At 38.6% G+C, this 14138-nt stretch overlaps 1 protein-coding gene across 13 annotated transcripts in view; it reads right to left on the bottom strand.

Annotated features, from left to right (window-relative positions):
- PPFIBP1 (PPFIA binding protein 1) overlaps positions 1-14138 on the bottom strand; it is a 165467-nt gene that overhangs the window by 6869 nt on the left and 144460 nt on the right. For 8 of the 13 annotated variants that reach the window (XM_074402965.1, XM_074402970.1, XM_074402966.1 and 5 more), the window contains 10 exons: positions 13836-13896; positions 13425-13454; positions 10947-11118; positions 10450-10482; positions 8238-8388; positions 7815-7943; positions 6214-6364; positions 5415-5526; positions 5208-5296; positions 666-788 (listed from right to left, as the gene is read on the bottom strand). In XM_074402965.1, coding sequence (XP_074259066.1) covers positions 666-788; positions 5208-5296; positions 5415-5526; positions 6214-6364; positions 7815-7943; positions 8238-8388; positions 10450-10482; positions 10947-11118; positions 13425-13454; positions 13836-13896 — 1051 coding nt within the window. The remainder of the gene's footprint in view (positions 1-665; positions 789-5207; positions 5297-5414; positions 5527-6213; positions 6365-7814; positions 7944-8237; positions 8389-10449; positions 10483-10946; positions 11119-13424; positions 13455-13835; positions 13897-14138) is intronic. The other 5 variants (XM_074402969.1, XM_074402973.1, XM_074402976.1 and 2 more) reach the window with 2 other exon arrangements.

Raw genomic sequence — 14138 nt, 5'->3', positions numbered from 1 at the left:
AACCGGGATCCTAAATGTTAAACTGTATTTTCTGTCTAAAAGGTCTGGTCCACAGAGAACAGTTACTCAACATCCCACTAAATGCATAAAGAAAAGGAAAAATTTTCTTTCTCTAACCTAGGCTGGAGTTGCAGTGGTATAATCAGGGCTCACTGCAGCCTCCACCTCCCAGGCTCAGGTGGATCCTCCCACTGCAGCCTCTGAGTAGCTGGGACAACCAGCGTGAACCCACCATGCCTGGCTAATTTGTTATTATTTTTGTAGAGACAGGGTCTCCCTATGTTGCCCAGGCTTGTCTTCATCTCCTGTGCTTGAGTGATCCTTCTGCCTTGGCCTCCCAAAGTGTGGGATTATAGGCATGGGCCATTGCACTCGTCCAGAAAAGGAAGTCTTTGCAGATATTTATCTCTGTGGATTAGGGAGTCAGGAAAAGGAAGAAAGCATACACCCAAGAAAAGGAAGAAGCACGACTTAAAAAGAACCCTTGGCTTTAGTTACAGAAGTGGAACCACCATGGAGAAAAAAGGAAAAAATACAGAGAAAGCCTAAGAAGTAAATGAGGCTGGATTTTAAGCCTCCAAGAAAAATAGCTCTTAGTTTCACACACATGGACAGTCCCATGCCTGGGAAGTGCATGCTTACAAACCCCAATATTAAAATGCTACCTCATCAGACGGCCGCCTCCGTAGACAGTTTGGTTCAAAGTTATTGATCCTCAGGACCTGGATGGCCCTTTTGATACTGAGATGGTGTAGCACACTCACAACCTTCAAAGACAGTAAGTCATCCTGCAAAAAATAACAAAAGGAGGAGCTCACTGTGCTGGCCTGTAGTGAGGACTTTCTTAGGGAACCTCAGAAGACTGGAGTAAGAGGAGAAGAGCCCTTCAAACCAATATGCCCCAAGGGCTTGTCAGAGTTCTCAAAGTTTTTATACAGTAACAGAACTCACTTTTCCATTTGGAACCACTTTCCCAAAACCCCAAATTAGTATTTTTGCCAATGAAGCTGGCTTCCACCTGTTTCTCTCTCTTCCAGGTGCTCTGAGACAGGACTGTAGAACCCCACAGCTCTGAAAAACAGTTTGAAAAGCACTTGCTGGGTCACTGCAAAAGGTGATTTTCTTTGACTTGATCTGCACATACCATAAATAGGGAATGCCTTTGTCTCCTCTTTAGTTTTGAGAACTTTCCTCTTTAGTTTTGAGAACTTTATCTGCAAATAAATCACGGAGGCATTGACTACACTGCCCTCTCTACTCCCTTTCAGCAGATGGTGAAGAGCGAATAATGCTTGCTGATGAACATAATCAGGGCTTGGTTTTCTCTTCTCATCTTTTTTATGGAGAGACAGGGTCTCACTGTATTGCCCAAGCTTTTTCAAACTCCTAGGCTCAAACAGTCCTCAGGCCTCAGCCTTCCAAAAAGCTGGGATTACACACAAGCCACCATTCTTAGCCAAGGCTGAACTAATGCACATCATAGTTTTGGGGAAAATCAGAACAGTGCTCTTGTTTTTTTTTTTTTTTTTTTTTTTTTTGATGGAGTTTCGCTCTTGTTACCCAGGCTGGAGTGCAATGGCGCGATCTCGGCTCACCGCAACCTCGGCCTCCTGGGTTCAGGCAATTCTCCTGCCTCAGCCTCCTGAGTAGCTGGGATTACAGGCACGCGCCACCATGCCCAGCTAATTTTTTTTTTTTTTTGTATTTTTAGTAGAGACGGGGTTTCACCATGTTGACCAGGACAGTCTCGATCTCTTGACCTTGTGATCCACCCGCCTCGGCCTCCCAAAGTGCTGGGATTACAGGCTTGAGCCACCGCGCCCGGCATTCAGAACAGTGCTCTTGTTATACTATTCCCTGATCTTAATAATTCTCTAGTTCTAGATTAATTTTTTAGTAAGGACCTGTTTGCTATTGAATAGCTCTAGATTATTACAGTTTATCTAGAAAACATTGTGAACCATTTTGGAAAAACTATAACAATCAGTGCAAAGGTTTTGGTCAGAATTAAGGAGAGAAAAAATGAAGTTATAAGTATCACATATACATATATTACCAATCAACCCCTTCAAGGAAGAATTTTCACCAGGCTGTGGCTCTTGGGAATATTTTCAAATATAGAAAACACACCAAAACAAATTCTTTCAGAAGAAGGTGATATTGCAGGCAGTGTCAAGATAAACACCAGTCTACTTCCAAGCACACCCAGAAAATAAACAAGGAAAACATCTATCTTAGACACACCTTTCTGATAAAACATTTCTCGTGAAAAAAAGAAAAAAACATGATCTACTACAGAAATACTGAATACAAATATTAATCAGTTTAAATCCTTAAGGCTATTAACTGGGAAAAAATTATTTCCTAAGTTTTTTTCTGGATTAATTTCTTAAAAGTAGTGCCCTAAGTCAGAAAAAGTATTTATTTTAATCTAAGACTGAGATACCCATTCCAAACATTTCAATGCAGGTTATGTTCATCTAACTAAAGTCTAACAGCTTTAAAAAATACCTGAATGCACAATGTTTACAGTGTGATTAAAATGTTAATTATTTCTGAAATTCTTTATACTTTGAAGGATTTTTAAGAGTTCTTTTATATCAAAACAGACTTTCTGGGTGATTTTCTTCTTAATTTGGATTTTTAAAAACTTTTTATTTTAAAATAATTTTAGATTTGTGGAGGAGTTGCCAAAGATAGAATAGAATTCTGTATACCTTTCACTCTGCTTCCTCTAATGTTAACGTCTTACATAATCATGATTACATTCATCAAAACTAAGAAATTAACACAGACGATAATACAGTCAACTAAACTGAAGACTTAGGATTTCTGGGGTCCAATTTTCCAGGATCATTTACTCTTTTAGAGCCATTTCACAGACTTCTTATGATTTTAAGCTTGAATTTGTTCACATTGTCGGGGGGAACATACTCATACTTAGATAGGAAGGCAAATATTTACTGAATGGGTTGCCATCATAATCATGAGCTGTTAAAAGCAGGGATCTTTAAACAGCCTGAGTTCAAACTGTCCATGACTTTCTATTGCTAATTGCGGAAACGTGGTTACCAAGTTACCCAATCTCTGGATTCCTTCCTTTATACATGTAAAAAATGTAGGGATAATAATAATGTTATTATTATCACAGAGAGAGAGAGAGAGAGAGAGAGAGAGAGTGTGTGTGTGTTTACACACACATGTATGTGTATATACATATACACACATAATCTATGGTATGATGTGTATAATATATCTCTATATAATACTATATAATTATATTGTATATATGTGAACAAATTCAAGCTTAAAATCACAAGCAGCGTATGTGAAATGGCTCTAAAAGTGTAAATGACCCTGAAAATTTGACCTCAGAAGTCCTAAGTCACAAAATATGTGTTTTAATGTGGATTAGATCCAGGAACAGGAAAAGGAACTTATTGGACAAACTGGTGAAATGTGAATAAACTCTTCAGTTTAGTTGATTATACTGTCATCTATGTTAATTTCTTAGTTTTGATGAAGGTAATCATGATTATGTAAGATGTTAATATTAGAGGAAGCAGAGTGAAAGTATACAGAATTCTATTCTATCTTTGGCAACTCCTCCATAAATCTAAAATTATTTTAAAATAAAAAGTATTAAAAACATGTATATATAGTATACATACTGCAATAATAGTAATATTAACTAAAAGGGTTGTTGAGAATCCATTAATATGAGCAAAATGCTTAAAAGAATGTTTGACACCTAGTAAATGTGCGACATACTACACACATTCATATTATTTCACACAGGTTTATGTGATTTGCCCACGAAGGTAAGGGCTTGGGTTCAATGGTAGAGAAGAAAAATCCGTGAACTGAACTCCAAGTTTTTTTGATACTGAGAAATGCCTACTTAAATTGGCTGTTTAAAACTTTCCACTTATTTGAAAAAGATATACTTTGGGTAGTTGGGTCAAAACCCATCTTCACCAAAAATACAAAAATTAGCTGGGCACAGCAGCACACACTGGTAATCCCAGCTACTCAGGAGGCTGAGGCAGGAGAATTGCTTGAACCTGGGAGGTGGAGGTTGCTGTGAGTTGAGATTGCATCACTGCACTCTAGCCTAGGTGACACAGCGAGACTCCATCTCCATGAATGAATGAACAAATTAATTAATGAATTTTAAGTAGAATATTAGTAGTGCTGTGGAATCTAAAACAAGTTCTCCGGAATCCATCTTTCCCACTGCTGTAAAGCTGGAAATAGTTGTATACATTGGCTGGAAGGCTAGAAAATACAATAATGAAGGAACCAGATGAAAGTCTGGCCTTCCTCCCTCCTCCTTTAACCCCAATAACTCCTGCTGTAGCAGAACCAGGCTGAAGTGAGATGGGTGATAGGGTTTCAGGTAACAGTTGTTCAAGGAAGAATGGAAGGGAGAAGACAAGATCCTGAAGATGTCAGGCCAAAAGGGTAGCCTCTTCCAAATTGTCACTGCACATAGAAACACATAACTTAGAGATAGCCTGGGCTTCAAAACTCTACGTTCTATTTAAAAAATATCTTTAGGCCAGGTATGGTGGCTCATGCCTGTAAGCCCAGCACCTTGGGAGGCCAAGGCAGGCAGACTGCTTCAGGTCAAGAGTTTGAGACTAGCCTGGGCCAATATGGCAAAACCCCATCTCTACTTAAAATACAAAAAAATTAGCTGGGTGTGGTGGCGTGGGCCTGTAGTCCCAGCTACTCAAGAGGCTGAGGCAGGAGGATGGCCTGAAGCTGGGAGGTGGAAGTTGCAGTGTACCAAAATTGTATCACTGCACTCCAACCTGGGCGACAGTGTGAGACTCCATCTCAAAAGAAACAAAAAAGTAAAAAATATATTTATAAGATATAATTTGCATACCAGAAAATGTACCCAATTAAAGTGTACACTTCAGTGTTTATATTGTTGAATGCATTACATGTAAAATCAACCTTCTGAAGAGTGTAAATTAGGCTTCCCTTTGCTTACATTGGTGCTTCAAATTATCCCAAGGCTGCTGCAATCACAATCACCAAGTGCTACATCTTCAAATATGCTCGCCACTCCCCTCAATTCAAGCAACACCTTCAAACTCTGGTGGAATCACTGAAAACACTGTTTGCCCTACTCAATTTCTATGTTTTTCAGAGAAAAAAAGTTTTCCTCCCCCGAACCCCAGGAGTGAGCCACTTACAACAGTCATGTAGTGTAGCATTCGACCATCGACCCGTCCTTCATCAAACTGGGTCTTATACTGAGGAAGGCCAATATCATCCAACCATCCTAAAGGAGAGAGAAGCCAGTGTTGCCACCATGCCACAAAACACCTGTTCTTGTGATTAAAAGGAAAAAGCGGCTATGCATATAATTATTTTATTTTTTTAGAATAAAAACTTCTTACTAGTGACCCAGTTGAAATCCAGCTTCCCATGATTGGTTTCTTCTTCAGATCCCAGGGCTTGTAGTGCCAGCTGGAGCTTCTTTCGATGAAGTGAATGCTTTATTCCAAGTTCCTGAAACAATAAACATTGACTTTATAAGTCTATCTATATAGGCTGGGTGCCATTGGCAAAGGATGCAAATTTCTCCAAAATGAAGCTAACACTAAAGACCCAATTCAATATAAAATTACAATACTAACTTGGTCTAAGAAAGTGTTGTTGAACAAAAGGTCCCTGAAAGCCAAGCCCACCACAATTAGCTCAGTGATGTATTAGGTAGTCCCCAGTGACTCATTTTCTTTGTAAGCTAGGAACTGTAGCATGCATAAAGAGAATTTGACTCTTACTTTGTGCAAAATATTCTAATTGGAAAGAAATTTTAAATAATTAGACATAAATTGTAGGGTATGGTTTTTTTTTCCTTTTGCAAAGTGAAATGAATTGCATATATTACATTGAGAAAATAGGCCAATGATAAAGCCATACAATGATTTTGAGAAATATGAGCTTAATTATTCTTCTGTAATTACTTTTCATTAAAATGCCGCATGGCTTAAGTGTTCCATAAGGACTCATTAAGACCAGGTCCTCCCAAGACCATCAGAAAAAATAAGCATAAAGCAACTGAAAACCAAACCTTTTATTTAGAGAGTATTTACTGGCTTCACTCATGGCCCTTTCTGGACTATAACACAACCCGACATTCATAATGTCTTCTTCTCAGTACCCATTGTGTAAACAAAACAGAGAAGCAATCACCTTCTCTAGATCTTGTTGAGAAGCCTGCAAAAGCGTCTGGCCAGATGCAATCCACTGCTTGCCAGAATTCAGGTAGGAGCCCAAGCCCTGTTCCATGAGCCAATTGCAAACCTGCTCCTTGGTCCACTTGGCAAATGGCATATCCAAGTCACTACAAGAAAATGAGTAATTGCATGAAAAATAATCCAAAGCCAATCTTGTGGCTTATACATTCAACAGACATAGAAGTTCCCTGGTGATACACAGTTGACTATGAAAAGCTTAATTTTTAGGATACATTGAAGGAACGATTGGTACTGGAGTTGAAAGTTATCTTCTAAGACCACCTGCCTTCATTTCAAATGAAAACACAAAAGATTTAATGTGAAAGAGCAATTTCCACAGAAAAAGACTGAATTGGACAAAGATAAATCATTGTATTAGTTTCAACCAACGTTGTTTGAAGTTTGGATTTCCAAACAGGAAGCTCAGTTGGATTGAAAGAAACTTAAGCCTAATTTGAATTAACTTCAGCAGAATTATGGTTTCTTTCCATATGGTAACCAATGAGAAGAGGGCAGTGTGTTGTCACTGAGGACAGGAAACAATAATCAAAGCAAAATTCCTGTTTTCTTTTACCTAGATACACAAATAGTGTTCCTGTTCTGGTGTGGGGGCAGGCTGCGGAGGAGGAGATGAACGTGTTTTTTTTTTTTTTTAATAGCACAAGGAGTTCTAGTGTGTTCAAAGACAGCATATGGCAAATGAAACTGTTTGGTATTTGAAGAAGGCCAAAGAGAGTTTCCTCCTTGATGAAACTTGCGTCCAGTGTTCCACCCGTATGGGCGGGGCTGTATTTAAAGGGTTTCTAGCCTATAATTCTGTTAAAAGATTTGTTACCAATGCCTTGTACTTTACGTTTGCCAACTCCACCCTTTTATGCTCAGTGAGTCGATGTAGTAGTTCCGAGCCAGCCCTAAACTTTGATAAGAGTGTCGGAGCAGTTCTTAGTCTTAATGGATAAAATATTATATAGTCTTGATAAATGTAAGAATTCTGAGAGAATGTTTGTCTTTAAGTGCTTTCATAGATTTTGTTGTATACTATGTCTCTTGAGCAGTTATTATCTGCCAAATATTTAACACATATTAACTTATTTAATCTTCACGATCAGCTTTTGGGGTAGGCACTAATGATGATGATGCGAGAACTGAGGCACAGGGCACGGAAGCCATTGCTCAAGGTCACCAAGTTGGTAGAAAATGGTAAAGCCAGAAAGCAAATCCAAGTGCTCTGATTCTAGAACATACTCTTAACCATTATGCTATCCCATCTTTCCAAAGCTACATTTTAGAGTACTTAAAATTACCATCTATGTAAAATTTAAGTCTGAGAGCCATTCTAACACAGATGCTGCTGATGCTTTAGCTCTGGTCCCTCCCCTAGTTCACACAGCCTTCACCTTCTATATGTTCATTAACCATAGACAAATTGCACTGCTCTAAAGATGATGGCTCCTTTCACTAGGACAGCATTAAGCAATGACTTTGTTTAACCCCATGACAGTACTAACTTTGCAGGACTCGTGAGGTCATGACGCTTCATCAGTTGGCTGTTCTCACCTGTTAGACTGTCCCAAGTCTCGAGACCAGCCCAGTCGGGGCCCTGCAGTTGCCCTTGTCCCTCCTCTTTTGAATTCAGACTCAGATATGTCATCTGGGTTGAATGTAGTTGATTGACTTCTCCTAAGTCTGTAGAAGACATAACACACACGGCCAGTATTAGACCTGAGGAGGCCTTAGACTTGCTAATCACAGCGTTTTTAACTAGTGCAGCTACTGGAACTAATCCTCTTTGTGCCGTTAACATAGACATTTAAGTTTAAACTTTAACTAAGACCCAGTGAGTTAATAAATCCCACATCACAATCCAAACTTTCTTCCATAAGAGGACTACAAAGGCCTTACCAGTTCATACCCATTTTCAGCCACTTTTAAGCAACATATAAGACAGGGCCCATTCCACTTGTTCACTGCTTTACTTACTTTCCAAAGAGTTTCATGATACCTCTGGATTTCTTTTTGGAATCTGGAGATGGCGGTGGTATCTGGAAGGGACTGTTCCCCTGTGAATCTTTTGGCCGAGAAGAAGCACCAGCCAGGTCTAGGTGCTCTGCTGTCTCTTTTTCTGTCTCAGCTACTCCAAGAGCAGAATAAAAACAATGAATGTTAAAATACGGAAAGAACATGATAAGATATTAATCTCCTTGGTTTTAGAACTGTTAAGAATTCTCTCATTGTTCTATAAATCAGTGATTTACAAAGAGCACCTTGTAAACATTAAAAATGGAACACACATGTTCTGTTCCATAGTTTACTGTATAAAGTTAATAAAATTACAACCCCTTTGGAGATTAAAAGAGTGTGATAGGATTGTCATATTCTTTCCTTGAGTGATCTGAATTCATAATGGAATTATTCTCAATCTTTCCACAGCACACAGTACTGTTGATTATCTCTGACATCCTTCAAAATCATCTCCTTTTGCTTCTTGACATGAGTCTCCTACATCTGTCATCTGATAGTGTCTCTGCTGTAGCACCCCTGCTTTTTTTTCCTTCCCCATGCCACTTTAAGATTCTGTTCTAAGTGCCCTCTAGAGGATCAAAATCTCTGGACCTAATCTCTCTCTCTCTCCAGGCTCTATATCCAAATGCCTGTAATAGTCCCAATTCAGTGTGTTGGGACACCTGGGACTTCACAAACTCATCCAATTTCCCTGAAAGTCTTTTCCTCTCTTAAATGTTCTTATTTGATATTTGGTTAATACTTATTAATACTGTCCCTATTGCTCTAGCTCAAACTTCTTGTCATTTTCCTTTTACTTCTTCTTCTTCTTTGGCACTTACATCAAATCAGTTACCTAGTTCAAGCAATTCTTTATTTATGAAATGTATTCCAATCTATCATATCCTAAGCACTAAGAGTAAAATGAATATGCATACATTCTTCTTTTGATATAAAGTAAGTGCCTGTTGATTTTACCTTAAAATAATCACATCCACATTTGCCACTCTCAGATCTCCAAACATTAACTATTTTAGTTCTTTTAGCTGTCCCGTAGTGGACAATCCCATATTAGCAAACACAAGGGCTACTGTTGTCTTCAGTGTGACATTTTATGCTTTATAAAGGAAAGTAAAATTTGTACTAAAATCACAGGAACAGCAAGATCTACAAGTTGCAGAAAGTTGGTTTTTCTACAAAGCAGAGCTGTGATTACAGGTTATAATAAGCAGCATTTACCTCTTAGCCTTAACAATACAGTTCTTCTAAGAAAGATACAAAAAAACTATTTGAAAATAGTTATCTGAATAGATCAATTTATTTTATGCATCCAATGTTCATTCTAGACATTTAAATCCACAGAGAGAGAAGTCCCGTTTGCTGGTCCACATGAATAGATAGGTGGATATCTATGTAAGGTAACAGCACCTATTGGAAAAACCCAAAAGAACTTTTCCAATTCACATTCTTCAATGATGATGGGTACAGGTGCCCCTGAAAATGCTGCCTGGCTTATCCTCATCTTAACACCACCAAATTTCTCTTTTTTATTTTGAAAACTTTTTTTTCCCAGTTGTCCCCTGCCTTACAAAGAGGAAAACTGAGCTGTCCCTCTTCTAAAATCACTTTAGGAGTAACTCCTCAGATATCAAGTAAAGTTGCTTCTGTCATCACTGAATATTATCTCTATCTTCAAAGTAATAATATGTCAGAAGAATGCTCCCCTAAGAGACGTAAGCCTAAAACTATAATATTCAATGTCTTCTATAAACATCCTTATTTGGCTAAACACATTTCTTTTTGGAGGCCGGGGAAAATGTAAGCATGGAGAACGGACTGTAAGGATCTGGGAGTTAGTGTGTGGTAATGTGCACTTCAAGGCTGCAAGAGCTGTAATGTACAATGCCAGGACATTCCTGCCCTGCACTCTGAGGGATGCTGCACACATCTAGGTCCTCTCAAAGCTACTCACACATGAGTGTTACCAGCACTGGTTAAAACAGCATTTAGGCTTAGAAGCAAAGCCTCTACAGAATCCTTTTTAGCAGAAGGTAGCGAGAACACTCTGAAAGAGAGAACTACATTTTCTGATTGCTGTCAGATTGCTTTCTAGCTCACAGATGCCAAGAGCAGGGATTAGATTGGTTTGGAGCACAGTGCTGACAAAGGCTGGCATGCAGGGGTACGATACCTAAGGTGGGTGCACTGGCACTTCGTTTACGATCTTCAGATATCCCAACAATGCACACAATCACACGCAGCCCAATGGAGAGAACACAGAGATGACAAAATGAAACACAGATCAGACTCCTCCTTGCCAAATGCACACCGTCGAGGAGAGGCATGCACCACACTGTGCTTCTGATGTTACACACAGGCTCAATGTCAGTGTTAATTTATCCACTATCACAATAGATGGGAAATGCCATGATGAAGTCAGAGGGAATCTTGATTTTAGGTCTTTCCACTAGGTTTATATCACAGGAGAGAGCAGGGTGAGAATCTATGTATCTTCACAACACTAAATTAAATTCACTGAGGCATTTTTTGTTAACTTCCCCCAAAGTCATTCAAAAACATTTCTGAGGAAAAGAAATGAATCAATGAAGGAGGGAATAAGGGAAGGGAAGACACTGTTCCTTTCCTCCTCTGGAAGAATTAGGGCAAAGGCATTCTGGCCACACGTACCCAAGTTTGGTGCACTTGCTGTTCTCTTGTTACTTTTGATTTTAAAAAAGCCCCGGCCAAAGGAAGATCTGACTTTTCGAGTGCCGAAGGGGTTGTCGTCCACAGAGGTGACCTGCCCTGGGGGTCTGGGAGGCAGGGTCCCAGATGGCCTGCTTTCTGCCGGAGCTCTGTCCTGAGAGGCAGATAAGAATAGTGAAACCGCTTTCAGGTGCAGCATCCTTAGCACACGCCAGGCTAACAGCAAATACTCACGCCACATCCATGAGTTTATTTAAAAAGTAACTGAACTAAAACATTGATTACCAATGTCAAATGCCTTATCACAAGTTGAAAACAAATCAGTTCTGAAAGCTACTTAAGCAGCAGCAACAACAACAAAAAACCATGTTCATCACTAATCTAGAATCAATACGTTTAGGGCTTTAAATATTTAGGATACAAAATTCTTAAATTTTGTTTGCTTCATTCCTCAAAAGACATGGAGATATCACATAACCAGAATAGGAGCAGCAGATTTCTGACTTTTCTAACAATTATGACACAGATTTAGCTGTAATACCATTTATATTCTTACAACTATGCCAATAGAAGCCCAATATAATATAATTATTCTACAAAGCGGGCATTAGTCCAAACGTCTATGCCAGCAGTGTAAGAAGATTCTACTCCAGTTATTTTAAATATTCTCCTCAAAAATAATAAAATGAAGGCACAGTCAGAAACTTCATTTTGAGCTTTTCAGTTCTTTGAATTGGCGATTAGAGCTGGCTGTAACATAGTATGTTACATTGTTTTAGTATTATTCAAAAATGCTCTCCCTAGACCAATGTCCTAAAGTGTTTCCTCTATGTTTTCATCCAGCAGTTTCATAGCTTCGGGTCTTATATGTAAGTTCTTAATCCATCTTGAGTTTATTTTTGTTGATATGGTGACAGGTGGAGTCCAATTTCATTCTTCTACATATGGATATTGAATTTTCCCAACACCATTTATTGAAGTGGGTGTCCTTTCCCATTGTATGTTCTTAGCACTTTATACAAAGATGTTTTTGTCTTCTTGCTCTCACTTCTCTAATAATTCTTGCCCTCTGCTTCTTTTTTTGCAGAAGTAGAGAGAAGGGTGAGGGGATATAGATATTTTAGGTGGTTATTTGACTCTATATATATGCAGATCATAGAAACTAAAAGTTTATAGATGGAACAATTTAATGGTATTACTATCCATGGCTCAACAATGACACCCAAATCATTTAACCATTTATTGAACTGAGAGGACAAAAAGGACTCTAATTAGAGCTGTCATCACTGGCTGCTTTGTCAATCCTATCCACATATGACTCAGGTACTAAGAGCCAACAGTCAAGGGAGTACATCTGGAAGTAGCCTATCAGGCTATAATCTTTGCAAGGTTAATGACAGAAAATCAGAGGACAGAACAGGGACAGTGGCTCACGCCTGTGATCCCAGTGCTTTGAAAGGCAGAATTGGGAGGATTACTGGAGCTCAGGAGTTCAAGACCAGCCTCAGCAACATAACAAATCTCATCTGTTCTTAAAATAATAACAATTTAAAAAAAAATCCCAGTATGGTGGTGCATACCCGCAATCCTAGCTACTTGAAAGGCTGAGGTGGGAGGATCACCTGAGCCTAGGAAACTGAGGCTACAGTGAGTTATAACGGCACCACTGCACTCCAGCATGGACAACAGAGTGATACTATCTCAAAATAAAGGAAAGAAAATCAGGGGAAAGAAGAATCAAGCACGTGTTGATGACATCTTGAAGCACACAAAAATGTTTGCTTTAGATGGACACTGGTTGTATATTCTAATGGTAATCTAAGAAGGGCTTTTAGGGACATCCAAGGAAGCTCAGTTATGGTCATTAAGAACATGAAGTGGCATGATTGGGAGAAATGGGTTTTTTAAAAAATAACTTATTGAAGTGACATTCATATAACAAAATTAACAATTTTAAAGTGCACAATTCAGTGGCATTTAGTATGTTACGACATTGTGCAACCACCACTTCTACCTGATTCCAAAACATTTCCATCATTTGAAAGCAAAACCCCTTCCCCTTAAACAGTTTCTCCCCATTCTTCCCTCCTCTTACTACTGGTAACCACTGATCTGCATTCTATTTCTACAAATTTATCTGTTCTGCATAGTTCACATAAATGGAATCATATCATACGTGAACTTTGTGTCTGGCTTCTCTCACTTAGCATAATGTTTTAGAGGTTCTGGAAGTTTTTTTTTTTTTTTTTTAAGACAGGGTTTCACCATGTTGGTCAGGCTGGTCTTGAACTCCTGACCTCAGGTGATCCGCCCACCTTGGCCTCCAAAGTGCTTGGATTACAGGTGTGAGCCACCATGCCCGGCCAGTTCTGAAAGTTTTTATCTGCTGGAGACATTTAAGCAATTTACATGTAATGGAAGTAGAAATATTTTGGCATTGTAATTTGGACAAAAAGTTACCTCTGAAGTCTTCTGAATAGATTCCTTTTCCTGTTCAAAGCAATAACAATATGTGAGGCTGTTAAGGAAATCTTTTATATAATCCTGAATTTGTCATATATGACTCTATAAGTTAAAATAATTTTATATCTACTTCTAAGCTACAAAATCTTAGTATCATTTATTTTCTAAAATGTTGTATTAAAGTCTCCATTTTTGGTTTTACATAGTATTTTCAATCCTTCACATTCAGACTTCTTGATATTTACTGTTAACTCTAATATCAAGTAATTTTCCACTAGAGAAACCACAAACTCTTCATAAGAGTTTTATTTGCAAAAAGGGAAAAGATGAGGATCCCTAAATATTTTTTTCTCAGGATAACAGACCAAAAAAACCCAACAACAACAACAACAACAACACAGAACCCACCCCGTCAGATGTCTCTTTCTTCAGATTGCCCAGGCTGCTGGACTTTTGCAGACTTGAAGTTCTAAAAATAACAGTAATAACAATTAAGATTAATAATATAAGTAGCTCTGGTGCCACTAAGTAAAACATCTTGGAAAGACACTAAAATTGTGTGGCTTGAATCCCGGTGATAAAAGAAAATCTGGAATCAGGCAGTCACTTATATGCTTAACTAAATGACAATATTTAGTGAAAAGCAGGGGTGATTAACTGTCCTGCCAATAATTCTAACTGTCCTGCACATGTTAGAAGAGCTGGAAAAAC

The sequence above is a fragment of the Saimiri boliviensis genome, chromosome 7 (assembly GCF_048565385.1).
Source record: "Saimiri boliviensis isolate mSaiBol1 chromosome 7, mSaiBol1.pri, whole genome shotgun sequence".
NCBI classification, from domain to species: Eukaryota; Metazoa; Chordata; class Mammalia; order Primates; family Cebidae; genus Saimiri; species Saimiri boliviensis.
Note: the sequence above shows the minus strand (reverse complement) of the source record. Positions and strands in the feature narration are given on the sequence as shown.